The sequence below is a fragment of the Xiphophorus maculatus genome, chromosome 11 (genome assembly GCF_002775205.1).
Source record: "Xiphophorus maculatus strain JP 163 A chromosome 11, X_maculatus-5.0-male, whole genome shotgun sequence".
NCBI lineage: Eukaryota > Metazoa > Chordata > Actinopteri > Cyprinodontiformes > Poeciliidae > Xiphophorus > Xiphophorus maculatus.
The window spans coordinates 4,016,381-4,037,433 of record NC_036453.1 but is presented as its reverse complement, the minus strand read 5'-3'; the positions used below and the strand labels follow the sequence as shown (position 1 = coordinate 4,037,433).

General features: G+C 36.7%; 3 protein-coding genes across 6 annotated transcripts; 1 reads left to right on the top strand and 2 right to left on the bottom strand.

Annotated features, from left to right (window-relative positions):
- Positions 1 to 536: 536 nt before the first annotated feature.
- On the top strand, positions 537 to 21,017 carry LOC102220043 (pinopsin-like). Of its 2 annotated transcripts, none has more exons than XM_023342338.1 (5): positions 537 to 1,025; positions 18,124 to 18,292; positions 19,055 to 19,226; positions 19,331 to 19,555; positions 20,741 to 21,017. In XM_023342338.1, exons 1-5 carry the CDS (start codon positions 686 to 688, stop codon positions 20,909 to 20,911), a joined length of 1,077 nt encoding a protein of 358 aa, XP_023198106.1. In that variant the 5' UTR covers positions 537 to 685; the 3' UTR covers positions 20,912 to 21,017. The 2 variants fall into 2 exon arrangements, with proteins under 2 accessions (XP_023198106.1, XP_023198105.1); XM_023342337.1 differs by having other exon boundaries at positions 19,052 to 19,226.
- LOC111610077 lies at positions 4,209 to 6,689 on the bottom strand. The gene is made up of 4 exons (XM_023342342.1): positions 6,532 to 6,689; positions 6,260 to 6,415; positions 5,518 to 5,610; positions 4,209 to 4,829 (listed from the first exon to the last, which is right to left on the bottom strand). Exons 1-4 carry the CDS (start codon positions 6,631 to 6,633, stop codon positions 4,506 to 4,508), a joined length of 675 nt encoding a protein of 224 aa, XP_023198110.1. The 5' UTR covers positions 6,634 to 6,689; the 3' UTR covers positions 4,209 to 4,505.
- On the bottom strand, positions 7,364 to 12,438 carry LOC111610076. Of its 3 annotated transcripts, XM_023342336.1 has the most exons (3): positions 11,258 to 12,438; positions 7,778 to 10,475; positions 7,364 to 7,549 (listed from the first exon to the last, which is right to left on the bottom strand). In XM_023342336.1, the coding sequence occupies exon 2, from the start codon at positions 10,462 to 10,464 to the stop codon at positions 7,780 to 7,782; it is 2,685 nt and encodes an 894-aa protein (XP_023198104.1). In that variant the 5' UTR covers positions 10,465 to 10,475; positions 11,258 to 12,438; the 3' UTR covers positions 7,364 to 7,549; positions 7,778 to 7,779. The 3 variants fall into 3 exon arrangements, 2 of the variants coding, with proteins under 2 accessions (XP_023198104.1, XP_023198103.1); XR_002753485.1 differs by lacking the exon at positions 7,778 to 10,475; XM_023342335.1 differs by lacking the exon at positions 11,258 to 12,438 and having other exon boundaries at positions 7,778 to 10,670.
- Positions 21,018 to 21,053: the final 36 nt, after the last annotated feature.

Here is a 21,053-nt window from a genome sequence, read left to right as displayed (position 1 = left end):
GGAAAACATAGAGCCATCCACCATGAAGGTGTCCCGTTGACTGCTTCCTGGACCATGGTTGGCTTTCACATAATGACTTAGATAATGTGTATTAGATTTTAGGTGCATTGAAATACATTTTCTACTGTGAGAAGAAAAGGAAAACACGCACACACAGTTAAATTCAGGGAACTTTAAGTATTTATTTAATCTACTCCAGTTAGTGAAGAGTTTCATGAGACAAAAGTGCAGTGTGATCATCTATTAGTGAAATGCCTCAGCATCTTGGCTCATGGGTGTGAGCATTCTTGGCCTGCCCTCCGAGTCAGCCAAAACTTGCATAATGGAGGAGTTGGCTCATTTATTGAGGTCTCCAATCTGCTGTGCAATATTGCATCAAGAACAATTAAAAACATGTTTTTGATAAGGAAAGAGCTGCTATTTTTCCTCATTCCCTTTCTCGTTCATAGAGATGATTTTACCACGCATTTATATAAATGTTAGATTGGATTAATTGAATAAGTGCCATTAAAAGTGGGACAGTAAGGACTGGCAGCAGCTCTAAAGTTTTGTCCCTCCCTTCATCCTGATCATTTTTCAGCTCAGCGTGTTTTATGCTATGGCTGAATATAACACCATTATATGTCAATTTTCTTAAGGGAATACAGTTTATTTTGCTGTTTAAGTCTTTTTTGGTTAAAGTGCAATGATGATCCACACTCAGCAGAACAGTAACCTCAGCGGCGGGCAGCAGAACCCGCCCGGGTCGGACTCCTCTCTCAGCCGGGCGGCTCACACCTCGGTTGCCGTTGCCCTCGGGTTCATCCTGGTCCTGGGCATCTTCGGCAACTTTCTGTTGCTCCTGGTTTTCTCTCGCTACCCTGGGCTGCGGACTCCAGCCAACCTGCTCCTGGTCAACATCAGCATCAGCGACATGCTGGTCTGCCTCTTCGGGACTCCGCTCAGCTTCGCGGCCAGCGTGCGCGGCAGGTGGCTGACCGGGTCCTGCGGGTGCCGGTGGTACGGCTTCTCCAACGCGCTCTTCGGTAACTGGAAGTTTTTATATCCTGACATGCACAATTAACTATTTTTTGGAAACGTCCTAAACTGCAAAAACACAAAATCGTATCAATATTTTTGGTCTAGTTACTTTTGCAAATATCTTAGTACACTTTTAGCAGGACAAAACTAACTTTAAAGTGACACTTCAGCAAGAAATTTTAAGTCAATTGTTCATTAATAAGGATTAAAAAGTGCTACTATATAGATTACGTCACTTATAATTAGTTGTTTTTATCAATATTAAGGAATTATTGAGTCCTATATTTTGCTGAAAAATACTTGTAAATTAGTGTACTGAGATATATGCACTAGAAAAATACTTAAGATTTTTTTTTTTTTTTTTGCAGTGAATGGTCAATTGACCGTTCACTGCAAAAACACAAAAACTTACCAAGTAATTTTGTTCTGCAGTTCCTAGTGCAAATATCTTACTACACTTGAAATAAGACAAAACAATAAGTTAAGTTTTGCATAACTGCCAAGTGGAAGTGAAAGAATATAAGGGTTTTTAATATTTCTTTTACAAATGTAAAAATGAAAAGTTTGGAGTATTTCCTTGTTTTTTGTTTGCTCCTAAATCTAATGGGGAGTATTTGACAAGATTTAAAAGTAATGTTTAAATGTTTCTCCATCCAATCTGAACTTCAGCTGTTTTGGAAAAATAGGTAAAAAAAAAATCTATTTCTAAAATCTATTGTGGTTTCTAAATAAATATGAACTTGTTTTCTTTGCATTATTTGAAAGCACTTCATCTTTTTCGTTATTCTGACAATTTCTCATTTTCAAGCAAAAATTAAATAAATAGTTAACTTTTGCTTGGAATTTCAGAGACATGTTGTCAGTAGTTCATACAATAAAAGAACAATGTTCATTTTACTCAAACATATCAAAAGTAAAATCAGAGAAACTGGTCAATTTTAAGTGGTCTCTTAATTTTTCCAGATCTCTACACTGTTAAAAGTCATACTCTCAATTAGTTATCATAACGTTTTTCTATAAGTTACTTCCAATTAACATAATGAGTTATGTAATTTCAACTTAATTTCCTGAATTATCGGCATTTCAACTCGAGGATGTGAGTCAGTTCAGTGAAACATAAATTTAAAGTTGTGAACATAACTTGACAATCTGAGTTTTAAAATGGTAACCGGATCTTATAAAAACTGATCACCACTGGCAATATTAATGCGAGATACAAATAGTGCCGGAAATTCGCTCCTTATCTGATAAGGGACTAAATATGATGTAAGATTTAGTCAGACTTTATAAAGTTATCCATCCCAGTTAGAATTCCATATTAAATGAAGAAGAGGAACACCACCTGACCAGATGAAGGACGTCGAAAGCAAAGTCGCGGATGAATACCAATTTTTCCAAGACCTCTGTCCCAAAGACGTTCATATTCGGCGGGACATTTTCTTGAAATGCGAAGCGAGCTGGAGTCATAGTAAGGTAAGCTACTTTTGTCGTTTTTTTGATAATGCCATCCATTTTTAAAATATGTTCAGAGCTAAAAGTTCGTGTCTCTGTTACATGTTTAAACACAGGACATAAAACAACAGCTTGCTAATTGTCGAGTTAGTTAATGCAGACGAGCCTAGCTAAACGCAGTATGCTACTTTTCTTAAGAGAAAATACAAGCAGCTACCACGATTTTTGTATTGTACACTTTCTCAGAAACACATATGTGGCGCTTGGTCAAAGTTTTGCATTGACGTGCTGACTGCAGGTGAGTTAGCGGCTTCGGGAAAGGCTGTGCATCAGTAATTAGCCGTGTCCTTTGTTTCATGTGTTGGTGCGCACCTGTGTCCCGTTTCTGGTTGACGGTGACAAATGCAATTTCACTGTTAAAGAGAGGAAACTACCTCCAGCGGCAATTGCAGATTAAACTGTATTCTGAATTTTACAGTAATTATTTATCAAGCGTTTGTCTTTGCTCAGTGGCTTCCAGATACACTCTAAAAAGAAAATAGTTGATCCAACTTAATTGAATTGCTTCAATTGGTAACAAGTAATTCAATTAATTTTATCCAACCTAATTTATTAAGTTTGGTTAACTTGACAAATTTAAGTCAGTCTTAATCAATTCATTTACTTTATTCCAAATAAAAAATTTAAATCCATCTTACTTAATTTTATAGAAAGTCAACTCAAAATTTTAAGTTGTTCCAACTTAAAAAACTAAACTACCCCAAATTAAATTATCACTCACATTTTACTTAAAATATAGCTTGCATTTAAATCATTTTAAAAGTTTTTTTTAGCATGTTATTTTAGTTTTTAAAATAGGAGTAAAATACCTTCATGCTACTCAGAAATTCCACTCAGTTAAAATAATAAATCTACACAAATGGAACATTTTAAATTTTATTGTGAAAACATCACAAACTTACAGGTTTTTCACAAAATATTATGCATTAAACATGCTACACAAATCTTTTGAAACTTCATAAGGGATATTACATTTCAGCGACCTGCTAGATCAGAGGTGCCCAAGTCCAGTTCTGGAGAGCCATCATCTTGCAACTTTCAGATGCATCCCATCTCCAATACATCTGAATCAAATGAACTGCTCATTACAACGCCTCTGCTGAGCTGAATGTCTGCTGGTGTGTAAATTCAGAAATTAGCTTCAGGTGGTATTGAAATAGGGTCCATCTGAAAGTTGCACAATGGTAGCTCTCCTGGACAAGACTTGGACACCCCTGTGTGAGGTTGTAGAATACACAAGTATTCCTCAGGAAAAATTTTTTGCTTTTTTAGATTTAACACAAGTCCTCCTAAAAAAGAAAATCCACACTCTTAAACCGTAACATTTGCTGAGAACATGTTTTTGACATAAAATATGATGACACTAGTGACTATTTTTACACTGAAAACAAGAGCAATACCCAAAAAATATTTAGGCAAGTTTTCAAACAAAGATGTGGTGTAATAGCTGCCTAGTTTAAACCAAGTCCGTTAATTTAACTGACACCAGAAAAGAACAGAATAGTAAACATTATGATCTAGATCCATTCAACCTCCTTCAAAAAACACTGAACAAATCTGTTGATTCAAATTTTAAAAAAAAATGCAAAAAGAAAATTCTGTGAAAATGTCCACAAACTGCAGCAGCCTACTACTTTCCTACTTTAATTTTTCCCCCTTAACTTGTATTTTTTTCCCCACACAAAACCAAAGAGATGAACCATGTAACTTTATGAAATGTCAAAAACAAAAAAGACCTACTCCCAAAATGATAATGTTCATCACAACCTCATCAGTAAACATCCTCCAGAAATACCGGTCAATTGTTATCCAGTAAACTCTGTATTACTTGTGGCTTTAATATGAACAATGTCCCAAAAGAAGTTCACAAAGTGCAGTTCCTTGAGGTGTTAAGCTTCCAAAACATGGCGTTCTTCTGTCCAAACAAAGAAGACTGAAGATCTTCTGTCCTGTTGCACAACATGCCAGTGTCTTTACTGTGAGGTCTGAAGTCTTCCAAACAAATTTTGAACTTTGGGAGACATCTTGTGCTGCTCAAGCTGCATGAAGATTTTTTGGAACACTTCAAATGTGAAGCGCAGAGCCTTTGGATAAGCCAAGTTAAGGGAATATATCAAACCCAGAAGCAGGGCACATGCTGAGGCAACTGAAGTCAGGTCCTGCAACACCTCCACTCCCTCAATGACGATGCCAATGTCTTCTGGGGGTTCTTTCAATCCCTCTCCCTCCTTCCGAATCACAAACACTGCCATGGTGAGTTGTTTGAGTTCCATCTGGGCATCATCTCCGCTGCTGCCCTGTAGTGAGTTAAAATTTGAACACTGTAATTAATCTCTCACTACAGAATTTGGAAAATAAAAGCCTTGTAAATGTAAGCACCAAGTATAAGATGTACAGCTTGTGAATTGAAGAGTGGTTTACGGCATTTGAAATATCCTTGATAAATTTTCCAAGTTCAAAGTTGCTTTACAAATTGAATAACTCAAAGGGTGATTTTTAATGTTTTTGAAAAGATAATACATGTATATAGCTTTATATATGTTCCATCATATTACAGGCTTTAGCTTAAAAACCAATTTCTTAGATTTTATATCAAAGCAGAATACTGATCCAGCCAATGGTCATCTTAGGGTGGAACTCAATACAAAATGCATATTTGTGTTGCTTGTCAGATATTTTGGAGCTGGTATCAAAATACCATGACTCTAAAACATATTCTTATTAACTTGTTTGGCATATTGGTAAACAAGAAATGAAGTTGATGTGCTCTGCTGAACAGCAAATTCACCATTTCTGGATTTAAGCAGGATACAGCCATGTTAAATTTACATTTCTGACACCAAATCTGCCCCATTTTTTCAAACAGATGTTCACATTTAGAAAAGCCAGTCCATAAATCATTTAAGAAGGTAAAAACAACTGACATTGAATTTGTCCATTTGCTTGAATGGGATGAGATGCAACTTTAAACCTTTAAAAACTTACACAGTATTCCTTAATAAGGTCTTTTGCATCCTCTCCAAGAAAGGTGACGAGCCCTTTCAGAACACATTCCCTTCGAATCCCAATGTCTTCAACCTGGAGAAAAGTTATCGTTATCAATATTTCATATCTGAAGAGATTCATGACATAACTAATATATTTGGGCTGTTCACAATAGCAAAGACCTATCAGATGCCATAATGTACAGCCCACAAGTCCACTGTGTTTTAATGCTGCACTTCAAAATTATTCATAGTCCACCTCTGCCACATTTTATCCTTCACATCTCAATTTGTGAAACTAGACTGTATTGTTAAGGTTAAGGCTTTTTCTTAGCACAATCTACCAGAGCTAGTGAATATCATTTTCCATTAAAGAGATCTCTTACAGCATAGAATTGATACAAGTTTAACATTTAAAAATGTTAAAATTTAAAAGCAATAGATGCTCAAAAATTTGGCTAAATTGCACCGGTTTCTGGCAAGTTGGATAGAAAGGTGTATTTTATTGAATTCATGAATAAACCAGAATACAAACTTACTATAACAACTAAATGCAGCAGAAATACATGACAGGCAAACTTGCTTTTCTTCAAATGATATCAACTTTGCACAGAAAGTGTATCAAGTATTATAATTAAAACAAAGTCTGAAAGTAACTAATCACTTTAAGTTCTTTGTTTTAAATGGAAAAAGGTAAATGGCCATAGCTTATTTCACTGTGTCCATATTGATGATATGCATACCTCATCATAAGTTCTCATGATGCCAGCCATTTTTGCACGTGTTGCTCCTCCTTTGGCCTGGATGACTTTAATCAGCTGACTTGAGTGCCTGTCCAACTGGGCCAAGAACGTCTGCTCAAGGGGAAGAGCCATGAGCCTCTGGAACTCCGCATTAATCTGTGAAACAAAAAAAAAATTACTATGTTAAAAAAAATTACTTAAAGTAAATACTCAATCATTCCCAAAGTCTAAGTTCAAAAACCTTGACATTTAATTTCAATCTGCATTACTACCTCTTTCTGTTGGAACAGAGCAGGCCATCTGTCCTTGAAATCCTCTATACCAGGTTCTTCATTCACCACCTCCTGACGCCTGTAGGCAAAGGTACGAGCCATTTTCTCCGCAATGACCCTGTCATTGTTCCTCCTTTTGAGTGCTGCCAAGAGTTCAATTCTCTTTTTCCATGCTTTCTTGTGTTTCTCCCAATGGAAAGGATGGATAAAAGTTGGCTTCAGCTCGTCTTGGCTTCTTTATTTTTGCAGCAGGAGAAACAGAAATACTAGCTTTGGATTTAAGAGAGTTTACAGACAACTCTGGACATCCTTGTGATTTGAGTAGAGTCCTGTAGTTTCCCATTTTGTACTTCAGCCTTTGCTTCCAACCGTAGCAACCATTGAATGAACCGGGCTCTTTTAAACACGGATGTTTTTTAACCAAGGCCTCTGCAACTACACAGAACTGTGCATCCTCTGGGTAGGCTCTGTATCTGTAGATCTCTTCTACTAATCTATTTAGGATGTCAGTCTTCATTCGGGAGGTGACTGTCAACATTTTGTTGTTTGCTTGATACTCAGAATTCCCCTTCTCTAGCTGACGTTCAGTGTCATATGAAAATATGGGAATGGGAAAGTTGGCTGGCCATTGTTGTGTTCGCGATGACAAGGGTTCAGGGGAGGAGAGGATTATAGTGTCATTTGAGGCTAAAGAACTGCTGTCGTCAGAGTGAACTGTAGAACAAGATGGAGCTGTTTCAATGACATCAACAAAAGTTTGAATGGCTTTTTCTTGAATCACCTTGACTGTTCCCAAGTCCTCCAGGTCAGAAGTTGAGCGGAGGTTGAAGAAGTCATTACCAAAGTCTTTGTCCATATATTGCAATCTGACATTGGTCTTTAAACCAAAGGTATCCTTCACCTTGCTGAGAAGCTCATCCAGAGAGTCTGGTATGCCATCTGGAAGAGTCAGTTTTTCAGTGTTGCTCTCTCCTAGAATCACCTTCAGTCTTGCAGGTTTTGAACTTGCCATGACAATCTGAGAAAAGGGTACATACAGAGTTAAGCAATGCTGGTCGCTATTTAAAGTCATTACAAAATATTTTATATACATTATTAGTCAAATGTTTGGACATTTGCTTGTAGAGGGCCAAAAAAATATTAAGGTAGTTATTAAAATATTACTGTATTTTAAGTTCAGCCATACAAACACAAAAGTCTTTTGTACCACGCATTTAATTTTTTGTACAATCTTGTATTACCTCACCCTTAAACGTGAATATATCTTTTCACAGTAACAAGACGTATTCCTCTAATTCTGTAGTCTTCCAGCGGGTATACATCTGTTAGGTCTTGTAGCTCAACCAGTTTCAGTTCTTTGTCTGATGTTTTCAGCTCATAAGATCTGTAATGCTCAACATACCACCCCTCAAGTTTTCTGACCAGAAAGAATAACTGGTTTGCCAGGATCACCATTTGGATTATTTCAATGAACTCTGGTAATCCTCCTAATGAGCCATGGATCAAGATCATCCCGCATCTGTACTTCAGTCCATTAAATGTTGCACTTTTAGTCATGCACACTGTGGCCAGATTTGAAAACTTCTGTTTTAGAGCATTTACTATTCCCTTGTCGAGAACATCAGTTGTTACTGTGGAAACATTTGTAACTTCCAAAAGAGGTTTAGGAAAACCAGATAAATGCAAATGATGTGCCATCTGATACTGGTGTCTCTCTGCAAGGGAACAGAGGACATTTTTAAAGCACTTGATATTTCGTGCAACTCTTTTAAAAAAGCTATGCTTAGCTTCAAAGCGCATGGACCATAAGGCTACTAAAGGACCAAATTGGCGAATCAAGTGCGGGTAATGTTCCAAGAAATGGTGTTTTGGTTTAAGGTCACAATTAGGAAAAACCTCCTGGAATTGTGTTCTGTGCTCTGAGATCTTAAAGTCAAGGTAAGCAATAGAGTCCTCTGTGTGAATAGGACAGACCACAAGATCAACAATGTCCCTTAAGTCTGTTAAGATCTGCCAAGCTGGCTCTTCATGTTGCACTCTGTGTCCAATCAACAAAGGTAAAAATCTGATCAAACTCCAATTCTCATGTGCATTACCCCCAACACTTTTTTTGGCTTCAAAATTGAGAGCAATTGGATGAGGTCGATTAGTTTTATCAGTCCCCTTAAAATTGAAAGATGCTATTGCGTCATTCAGTGATACCAATGTGAAATATTTTTTCTTAATCAAAACACCCAGACACAAAGCTAATTCAAAAGGAACAACTCCTTCAAAAAGGTCATGCACAATGTCTGGAGGAAGACCTGTGGTAATGTCAAAATACAATAAATGTGATAAAATGGAAGTTGATTTGACACCCTGATAACTTGGAAATTCACGTTCCTGAAGAATTTTTAAGTGATCTGCATGAATGCTTTTCGTTCTCAGGGTAAATGCACCACTTCTAACCTCTGTAGTTTGAATGTCTGTTTTAACTGCCAAACAAAACCTACATATGTATGACCCTGTGAAGTTCTCTACAAAGCCACCAAGACTGTGGGCAGCAAGATTATCTGCAACCACGCACTGAACTGTGCCTTTTACAGCTCTACCCAACTTTGACACAAAGACCCCTTCTTGTTCCAAAATCACAAGCTCATTAAGTAAAGGTTCTAAAACCTTCTCGTAACCATAGCACTTCAAATCATTAGTTTTGATTAAAGCAGCCAGGTAAATGGAAGACAAGTTAGAATTACACCCCTGTGGCAAATTACCAAGAATCCAGTATAAGCCACAAATTTTATGCTTCCGTTTAGATGTACCGAGAGGGTTGCATATTTCAAAATCATCAATATACAATATTAATGAAATGCTCTCCTCCTTACACAAAAGCTCATTTTCACTAAAAAATGACCCGTCATAGAAAGACCTATATGTATGAACACTACTTCTTTGTAGTAGTTTATTCACACAATTTAAATTATCAGTCTGATCCAAGATAACCTCACAGTCAAGAACTTGCTGCAAAGACTTTAGGATTGATACATACTGGAATGACTTATTATTTTTTTTATCAAGAATATATTCTTCAGGTTCTACCACTTTAAAATGTCTTTTATAGAATTGTTTTCGTCTCCAAGCACTAGAAAGGGAGCCTTTATCTCCTATTGCTTTGTTTACAGGGTTTGTTTCACAGAGGGCCCTGGCAAGTTTTTCAATAACTGACTGGTCAAACTGGCAAAGGTGATCATGTAGTATTTGGGTTACAGTTCTGCATGTAACTGGCAGGGACAAAGAACCAATTAAATAGTTTAACTCCTGCAATAGTTCATCAATAGCTGCATTTGACACAAGAAAACTGCTTTCTAACTTTAGAAGAACTGATGCAAGTTTAAGTTCAATATCTCTCTGTAAGTTTTCAGAATCAGTCTCATTAAATGTGTGATCTTGATTAGCTTGTGCAGTACTGTCTTGATCAAAAATATCAGTACCAGAACTAACACACAATTCTTCACCACAGTCTAATTGTTTTTTTTCAGTAATCCCAGTCTTAAATGTATTGCTAATGTCAGAATGTTTTCTGTATTTATGACTTTTGTAGTTCTCGTAAATATTTGTTTGATAAACACAGTCCTGAAACACACACGTGACAGTTTCCTTGTTCTTGAGATGTTGAAATATATGTTGAAAAAAATCTCTCTCAGTGGAAAGTTGATTAAAATCACAAATGGGGCATTTGAATCTGGTTAAGTCTTTGGTAACTGTTTGTTTGACTGGATGATTTCTTGATAAATGGCTCAGTAAAGCATTCCAGGTCTTGAATCTACATGCACAACTTAAATATGAGCATGGATACGAATAACCCCGTCCATAATGCCTGTGGTCTAGTTTGTAGTGCTTGAGCAATTCAGATCTTCTGGAAAACACCCTCTTGCAGTCTTTGCATCTCCACATTAAGTGCAACACTAGAAGGACAAGAGAGGAACTTTGTTACCTATATGTTGCCAAATCTGAAGGCAAGGAAGATGAAACAAATATGGAGGCAAGAGTCAATTTTGAATACTGTGACAACCCTAGCCCCATGCAATACTTTAGATGATTGTTTTACTGCTTGGTAAAATATAGATTCAGAATGGATTTGTTACCATAACTATTTCACTGTTTTTAATACCACACTGAAAACACTCTATATTAATCAATGTCATATTGTTAGTATTGCAAGGAATTTTTTTAATGCACAAATACACATTTCTTAAATTGCCCTTCTCAGTTGCATATTCCTTAGGATGGGAGTAAGCTTTTTTTAATGACTCCACAGTATTTTTAGGTTGTAATTTTAAATTTTTTGTGTGCATATATATCCACAAATATATATGCATGTCTGTTTGTGTGAATAAATTGCCTGTCACTTTCTGCTGTTGCACTGGAAATTTCCCACTGAAGGACAATAAATGTCATTTCTATTCTTATTTTATATCTGTCCACTATTTAGTGTTAAAAATTACAGTAACTTTAGATATTGGTGGGAAAAAATGCTTATTTGACTATAATCAGTTCTCCACTGCAAGGGCAGCTTCCCTCTCCCCAGCCACCTCCCCACTTGTGTGAATCCTGAAGACTTTGCATTTTAGAGCACACATATTTCATATTATCAAAATAGCATATTCATTTTGCATTTAACTTTTTTTTCTAAAATTAGAAGCTTGATGATATTACATGAATCCTTTATGAAGAAAATATGGCTCACCTTATGTGGTTTGATGATTCTTGGTTCTAGGCCTGGAAAGAGAAGTGGGTAAAAGAAGTTAATACAACAGGGTTCTAGCCAGAAATGCTAATGCCTGAAATTTTCATTTGATCTTAATTTTTCTTCTTTCTTTTCCTCGCGTTCATGCCGGTTGTCATTTCGATTTCTGTAGCCGGTGAAATCAAGGGCGCGGACGACCATAGGGAGATCAAACATGCACATTGTGAACTGTCCGTGCGCTGTGGTAGATTGCAAATTGCAGAGAAATAATACAGGGCAAGAAGCGATCTAGCCGGGGCGGAGTCTGTGGGGCAGGCTACTAAATGCAGAGCTCCGAAAGTGAAGCTGTGAAATCCTCAGCCCAGCCCGAGGGCGTCTCAGCCCGGCCCAGTGCCTGGGGATCAACGGCTAGCTAGAACACTGCGCAATGTTCCTACAGACACAATTTGCTTTTTTAAGAGAAATGACACCTGATGGATTCTTAGCGCTGTCAGGATATTATGCGTTTTATATTATGTCGCCAGTAAGCAGCATGAGAAAACTGGAAAAAATGGCTTCACCGGCTGCAGCTAACAGTGATTAGCACAGTGGAGTTGCATCACATTAAATTAGTTTTGCACAGAACACCCCCACCTCTGTAATTTCAAGTTAGGTTTTTTAGCGTAAAAGTACACATACAAAATAAACATTCAGTCTGACTCAGAGTAGTTATGTTAAAACATGTTGAGATTTGAACCGCCGAACAGCGCGGCTAATTACAATTAGCAAATGTGTTAAGAGCAAATAACTGATGACACTTCGACGTTAAACACAGTTCAATGTTTCAAATTTAAGTTAGAAAAAGTTTTAAATATTTTTACACCGTTTATTTAATGTTTGGTTATGGTGGGGCAGCATACTTACTATTTTATCTGAATCTCGTCGACAGTCAATGCTCAGAAGAAATGGCGGTCGGTACCAGAGATGCAGGATTTGCCCCGGGCGGAGCTTACGTAATGACGTCAGACGTAAAGCTGCATTAAACTTAATTGTTTCACTTCGACTCAAATTAAAAAGTTCGTTTGAGATAAAATGCGTGATTGTTAAGTTAATTGAACTCATGAAAGCAAGTTGTCATAACTAAAGTAAAAGAATTAAGTCAGGTTAATGTAAATAAGTCCATAACATGAACTACAGCCCAAATACACTTTTTAGAGTGTAGTCAGGACCCCACTGTAGGTCCTGAAAAATCTTTTATAAATTTTATTACATTTTAAAGATGACTACTAATTTGCTTTAGTTGTTACTAAAGAGTGTGCTTGGGTCACCTTAAAATGAATTAAACTAGCATGATGAATTCTGTTCTTGTTCATTTGACCCAATATCGAGGTATATCATTTAAAATAAATTGGGGACAGTCTATGTTACTGTTATTGTGCGGGTCAAATTCTGAAAACTTTGGAACCTCTAGTTTGGACAATGAAGCTGGTGAAGATAACAATTTAGACAAGTTATTTTAACTAAGTGGCAAAACTGGCATTCGTATGTATTAATACTTTTTTTTAAATACCATAATCTGAAATGTATGTTTTTTTTTTGTGTGCAGGTGGTCCATTATTTAAAGTTTGGCAAAAACTGTGGATGAAGTGGAGCTGTAAGTTTTGCAATTTTGTTACCTACAATGAAAGAACAATAGTGAGTCATTACAAAGACAATCATGGACGTGGAAGACAGGGACTGAGCTGCATTTACCCAAACTGTCTGGCTGTTCTCAAATCCCACGTGGATTTCGCAAAACATATCAAGGAACATAAAACATCATATCCAGTTGCTAAACTACGCTGTGAACTCTGTACTTTTTCAGCACCAACCAAAATCAAACAGTATTTTCTTCACTTAAAGAGACATTTGACAAGTCTAGAGACTGTCAGTTGTCCATTTGCAGGGTGTTCTTTTAAGTCAAGGGTAAACTCAACTTTCACTGCCCATAAGAGTCGATATCATTATGCTGCTACATTGGTTGATTTCAAACCTGATCTTGTTGTAAAATGTCACAGTGAAGCCTTTGTAAATGATTATGAAGAAGACTTTGATGTCATCAGATTCATTGTTGCCTGAATCTGAAGTTCAACCTGAACAAAATTTCATTCAGCGACGGATAGCGTCCCTTTTACTTCGCCTACAAGCAGTCCTTCATGTGTCACAATCAGCAATTTAAGAAATTGTTGATGAATTATTTGATGTTGGTCAATGTGCTGTACAATTAACTCGGCACAAAATTGAAAATATTTTGAAAGAGCATAATTGCTCATCAGAGGAATTAACAGCATCTTTGACTGAAGCATTATTTCCCATTTTATTATTTTTGAGCCAATACGCACGCACTTAATTGAAATTTTTCAACATAATAATACTAAAAAGCATTACAGAGTACAAACTTGGCAACAGTGAAAACTTCATATACTTACCCATATACATTTACTCTCTTGCTCTTGGTTTAAAAAATGGCTGGTCAGCCCTTATCTGTTATTCATAGCCAATATGATACCAATTGGTTGAGTAAGAGGCACTTCCACACTGTTTTAGACAACTTATGAACACTTTAAAAATGTCTATGTTGATGATGGAATCTAAAAAAATATCTCTCTTAGGTGGGTATATACTGTAATGTTAACAAATTTATCAAATACATAACTTTTAGTAGTAATTTAGGCATAAAAACACTCATAAAACATAGTATGATAGTGCTGTAAGATTTTAGTTTACTACAGTCAATTAAATCTTTGAATTTCAAAGATTTGCCTTGCCCCACAATGCTGTTACTGATTATCTTAAATGTTAAAATACTTTTTTGATTTGTTTTTCATAGATTTATTTTAAGTTCATTGTTATATTGAGTAACAAGTTACGTTAATTGATAAGATAAAGTAAATTTTTTTTTTTTACTGTCAAAGTGCAGCCCGCATTTAGTCAGTGATGATTCCTTTAAGTTGTTTTAAAACCTTGTGTTATCATTAACCCAATATTTTGTCTCGTCTCTCCTCATGAATGTAGTTTCTTGTCACTGTACCAGAGGCACTTATTCTTAACGTGCAAATTTCAATTTTTCAGGTCTAAATTGTCTACAATGCTGCTGCGTGTCATAGTTTCAGAAAGTGAAATCAGGCGTCTTTCAATTGAAGACATCCCCTCAAGTGTCGAGGAACTGTACCAGGTGTTGCGAACCAACCTTGCCCTAAGAGGAGGATTCATTTTGCAGTTTGAGGATCCTGATTTCAAGAATCAGTTGTGCAACCTAACGGACATCAAAGACCTTCCTGTAGACCGTGCAACTTTGAAAGTATTGTTCACAGCTGATGACTCCTCGGATTCTACACTGGACACTGGCAGCCTCTCTTCTCCAAGTAGTGCAGATTTTGTTAAATGGCCTGACCACTTCCCGATTCCAAAGTTTTCACATGATGTGGAGCTGCAACTGAAAGAAGCTAATTGTAGATATGCTAAGGATGGATCTGTGATGGTGATTTCTAAAACTTTGAAGACTAATATCCTTGACACACTTGCAGACTGTATGTCAAAGATTAGTGCTTATCCTGACAGGCAACACTATGAAAATGTGGCCAAAACACTGGTGGAAAGGCATCCCTGTCTGCGAGACCCAGGGTCACAAAAGGGATGGTACTCATGGTTTCACAGTCTGAAATTTAAAATGGGAAACTACAGGCAAAAATTAAGTTCAGCAGGATGCCCTGAAGTGGTCATAAACAAACGAAAATCTGGAAGTTCAAAAGGGGAAACTGTCAAAAAGTCAAAGAAGGGCGAGGTGAACTACTGTCCTGATCCACCTGAAGGACAGAGTCCTGAAAACATGGAGGTGAAGCGCAAGATAATGGAGGCTGAAATGCAGAAGAAAGACCCAAATCATCAGCTGCTTGAGGATTTGATGGTTGCTACATTTTCTCAGCGTAGGAAAGACATTGTAGGAGACCAACCACACATCACAGAGCTCATCTCCCGATGGCCTGCTCTGTTCCATGAGAGACAGGTAATCGCACAGTTGAATTAATTGATTTAGTGATTTAATACTGAGTTAACTGTGTCCTGACTAGTTTTATATTCTATCACCTCAGATTAGGGCAGAATTTACAAGAATCGTCACTACAGACCTTCTGCAATCTTTTTTTGACGGACTTGATGGCCTGGTTCTGAGACTGCTGGAGGTCTACAAAGCAGCAACCAAATCTGAAAAGAAGCAGCCACTCAAAGGCATTTTGGACTGCCTTGCAAAAGATGTGAGCAGAACTGAAGATGGCTAGAAAACTAGGCATAATTTGTTATTTTTGTTAAAATATATTCGTCTTACTGCATGTCTCATCTCTTGCAGGACACGAATGAAAGGAGAAGGGCTGCTGCTCTGCTTGGTTTGCCACGCTACATATCTGGGGAAGATCCATCAACTGTCATCAGGATGTGTGATGTAAGACTAAGACATGTTATTACAAAGACTATTTACATATTTACCTATTTCTCTTTCTTGCTATAATTTCTTAAAAATCTTTTTGTAGTATTTGTGTTTGCAAAAACTTATTTTTAGTCCTTAAGAGACATTACTTCCTGTTTGCTACAGTCATGCATAACATCAAATTCTGATGTAATTACTTCGTCTGTCCTGATTGATTTTGCTCAAAGCCAGTTGATGGAAACATGCCTGATTTGCATTTTCTTTCATTTCTTTTGACATTTGAAGAATTTGATGATTTAAAAAATGCATTAAATGGAAACATTTCTAGTGTCCTACATTTTTAGAATAATTTCAGCGCTTCACAATGGTGGTTTTTAATCTGCCATACACTGTGCTCATGTGCATGAAAATACAAGTTCTGTGGATGAAAAATGTTTGTCAAAAAGGAGGACTACCTGATGACAAAGTAAAGTGCTGAAAATATGTTGAATATGCACACATAAACTGGCTTTTTTTCAGGTGGGACTTATTTTCAATGTCTAATGCTTCTTGATGTTGGCCTCATCCACAACAGTGGCCTGTTTCATTGCCATTATGCTCTATGCTTTGTCAAACTGGGAGTGTGTGTCAGGGTATTCTCTGACTAAACAGAAGTGCATCATACAACCCCACAAGTGTCAAAACATGTGGATTGTTAAACTTCACAATAGCATAAAAACTTGCAGTTTAAAAATAACTGAGTATTTGCATTCTTTACTTGCACACAAATGTCATTATTTCTTTTCTATTTTTAAGGCTCATGCTGATATTCTGGATGATGCCATGAAGGGGATGCAGGTTGGTCTCCTGATTGCCTGTGAAGGTAGTGAACTGGGGGCCATCCCACACGAGGTCTTCGACGTGGCAGTTGTGGTGGAGGAGACCATTGTGCTTCACAACATTAAAGATGTGACACTTGGCTTTGCTATGCTTATGGGTGTCATCTACTGTATCAATCTCAAGTATACAAATGACATGAAGTATTCGTTTGAGTTTCTTCAGAGAGTGGTGATGAAGATCAGACCAGACCAGGCCTCAGCTCGAGTACATGGTTTGAGAAACAAAATCTTGAGGTACAAACTGTAACATTTGGTATGTTTACAGTTTTGTTTTCTTAAATAAGAGTTCCTGTAAGAATTTGTTCAGTTTGTTCTATGCACTAAATGTTACAAAGGGTAAAAACAAAATTTTTTACAATAAAACATTAGGTAAAGTTCTTAATTGGTGCTTTTAAGTGCATTTATTTGAGATTTATATAAAAAAATATATTTCTGTTATTTGTCAAAAAATTAATTTCTGTTTTGGTCCTTCAATAAATGTCAACACTTCTGATGGTCTTGAACAAATGTTTTCTTTTACACTTGATTTAAGGCTTGTCTCTTTTTTTGATAGAGAATGTTAAAAATAAATGTATAATATTTGAAATGGAACTGCATTTTGTGTAATTATTTTTAGGAAACTGGTGAACTTGGCATTATTAGTGGAGAAGGTGAGCAATATTTGGAAATGTTAGTTTACTTAAATTGCAATTTGAAGTTCAGTAGCTGCCTTAAACTCTTGAGTTAAATTAACTCAAAAAGGGAATTGGTATGAATACAGTTAGTCAGTTTAACTTTAAAATGAGAGTTGAAAGTATATATAATTGCTTGCTATTTTAACAAAATAAAACAAGTTTTTTTGAATGGTTAATGTAACTTTGCAAGTTGTTTAAACTCGGAGTATGAAGTTCATACAACTAGTATTCATTAGTTAGACAAATGGTATAACTTAATTATTTGAGTTCAAATAGAATATGATTGTAATTTTGCTTGACAAGAATACTCAATTTTTTGAGAATGAATAATGTTCTATAGTTAGTCATTTCAACTTATGGTATCATATTTAATCAATGAATTATCAGCAATTGGTCTAGTTTTCTAGCTTGCCATCCTAAGTTGGAAAAAAACATTATTTCAAGTTGTGTTAACTTGTGTTTTTAAGGCAGCTGTTGAACTCAAGTTTTTAAGTTTAACCACCCTAATTATTTTTACAGTGTATATTAAGTTTATTAAGTTGCCATGTTAAACAAACATAAAAAAGTAAGTTGGACAAATTTAATTTGACTACATGTAACAAATTAAGTTATTTTCCAAGTTAGTGTATGAAAAAAAGAGTATGTTTTTTATATCATACTGAAAATGGTTGGATAAACGTTAACCTATTTATTGAGATGTCCAAGAGCAACATGGTGAACCATTTGTTCACCATGTTTAAAGTGCAATATTTTTCATACAAATTACTATTTTTGATTAAAATGTAGAAGAGTAGTCAAATTTCCCAACTTCTTGTTATTGTGTGGCTTTGTTCTCATATTGCTATGGATTTCTCCACTGTGTCTGCCTGCCAGGAGTCGTTTCTCTGGTGTCTCTCTCTCTGCTGTCGTTTGAGCGGTACGCCATGACGCTCAGCGGCTCCCAGCTCAACTCCTCACATTATCGCAGAGCCAGACTCTCCGTAGCGTTTTCCTGGCTCTACTCACTGGCCTGGACTTTACCGCCACTGCTGGGCTGGAGCAGGTCTGTATTATCGCTGTATTTAACCCAGCAGTTCTCACTTTACACCACATGTGTCAAACTCAAGGCCCGTGGGCCAAATCTGGCCCACCATGGCTTTTTATGTTGCCCTAAGATTCTAGATTAAACACTAAGTGAGCTTAAATATTATGTTATCAATCAAATCGATGCAGTTTTTATCTGTTTACTGCCAAATTATACCAATCAGTCCCTCCAGTTTTTTGAGAATTATCATGGAAATTAAAACAAAATCAGCAAATCCCCACACTTTTTTGCGCTAGTAATTGTCATTTTATTGCAGATTTTTCTCAAAACTTGTCAAAAACGTTTTTACTTGTACTAAACAGCTTTTACTGATGTCAGCTACAGTCCACAATATATACAGCTAGTAACGAAAAGCTGCATTTATCATCATAAATAAGTGCAAATATTTCCAAGTTAGTACCACAAACATTTTTATTTTATTGCAAAAAAAAATCCCAGAAAGAATCTGTTGTTTTGTTTATTTATTTTGATTATTTTATTAAAAGTTTATTAGAATTTAAAGTTTATGTGTACTTGCACTATTATGCCATTATCATTTAAAATGGTATCAAAACAACATTATTATGGTTTATCGTAATATTTATCACCCAGCAAATTTTGTAATTGCGGCAGGCTTAGAGGCAGATTATGTTTGATTAAACTAAATACAAATCAAAAAACTGTCTAATGGACTTTCAGATTGGTGGCTATCTGGTTCCTAACATACCCGTCTCTTAGCAGTTACGGGCCGGAGGGTCCCGGCACCGTCTGCTCCGTCCAGTGGCGGCGCCGCTCCGTCACGGCCCGTTCCTACATCATCTGCTTGTTCGTCTTCTGCCTCCTCCTGCCTCTGCTGCTCATGTTCTTCTGCTACGGCCGGATCTTGCTGGCGGTCCGAGGCGTGATGAGACAGGTCTGCTTAGAACTTGACCTTTAACTTGTTAAAGGTCAAGTTCTGGTGAATTGAAGGAATCGACCTTTCCTTCAATTCACCAGCGGTGGTTCGTGTGTCACCAGGCGGCTGGTATCAACAAGTCGCAGGCCGAGGGTCGGATCCTCCTGATGGTGGTCGCCATGGTGACAGGTTACCTGCTGTGCTGGACTCCATACGCCGTTATGGCGATGCTTGCCTCGTTCGGACGGCCAGGAGCGGTGCCGCCTGCAGCCGCTTTGATTCCCGCCCTGCTGGCGAAGACCAGCACCGTTCTCAATCCGGTCATATGTGTGCTGCTCAACAACCAGGTAAGAGAGCACAAGTGTGTTTGTTGTAATCATCTGTTGGGTGCTTTGTATGGAGCTAAATTGGGGCCATAAACTTTGTACAAAAGACAAAAAAAAAAAGAAATTGTAACTGAACAAAAAGATTTGAAAGTGAAAAAAAAAAGATTTGAAACAAAAAAAAATGTAAATTTGAAACTGAAAATAAAGATGTGAAACTAAAAGATTATTTTGAAACTGAAAAAAGTTTGAAATGGAAAAAAAAATTTAAAAGAGAAAAAATAAGATTTCAAATTTAAAAAACATTGAAACTGAAAAAATATTTAAAACTGAAAAAATAAGATTTGAAACTGAAAAATTATTTTGAAATTCAAAGAGTCTGAAACTGAAAAAAATATTTGAAGCTGAAATGTCTTGAAACCGAAGAAAAAAGTCTGAACTGAAAAAATTGTTCGAAACTTTTTTTGAGATTCAAGATCTTTATTTTTTTAAGTTTCAGATTATTTTTCTTTTGAACTAACGTTATGGCCCCAATTTAGCTCCATACATTTGGCTATAAATCTTCATGCTGGAAGGAAACTGGAACATTGGTTTTGGTGTACCCACAGTATAATGCTGCCACTTCCATGTTCCACAGTGGAAATTGTGTTTAGGTGCTCTTCTCTGTTTCTAGCTACATTAATGTTTCCATCAACTCTGAGCAGCTCCACAGCATGATGCTGCCATCACCATAGTTTACAGTAGAGAGGGGTGAGGTGTAGAGTTAATTTTAAACACAGCATTTTACATGAGGGGCACATGGTTCAGTTTTGATCTTGAGTAAACCAACATACTAAACAGAGGTCTTAGAGGAAATAATATTTAAATACTTTTATTTTGGTTCAAAAGTTTCTTATTGCAGTTCAAAAGGAGAATCTCTATTGGAAACCTGTTCTTCATCAGACAAATGATTGAACAGTGCTCTGTTATATTCAGTTTTGGATTTTGTTTTATAACCCAACCCTGCCACCATATTTTCTCCTGAATTATATTTCAAACATTTTGTAATCCAAAAAGCTCAGATGTGGGCTGTGAAATAAGTGTCATTTAAATCTTACTAAACCCCAATCATTGTTCACGTCTTGAAACGTTTCTTTCATACCAGATGTAAATTGTCTTGTACCATCTTTACTGTCTGTACAGTTTCTCCCCTCATTGTGCTTCTCTCAGTTCTCCAGATGTTTCCTCGACATGATCAGCTGCAGTTCAGAGGATTTTTCAGCAGACGTATCGAGCAGCAGAAGCATCTGGACTCAGAATATGCCAACAGAAGAGCCAAACACGGACCCTGCTTTGCTCCCATCCACAGACCATAATGTTCAGCTACCTGTGCAGGTCTAAATGGCTCACAGTGAAACGTAACAGCACAAAGAAGCTATTTCTGTTGAGCTTTCTGCCACTCATTTTTCTTAATCTAGAAGTCAGAGGTGCTGTGTTGTTAAAGCACCACAAGAGGGCGCTATGGACAGAAGAAATAAGTATA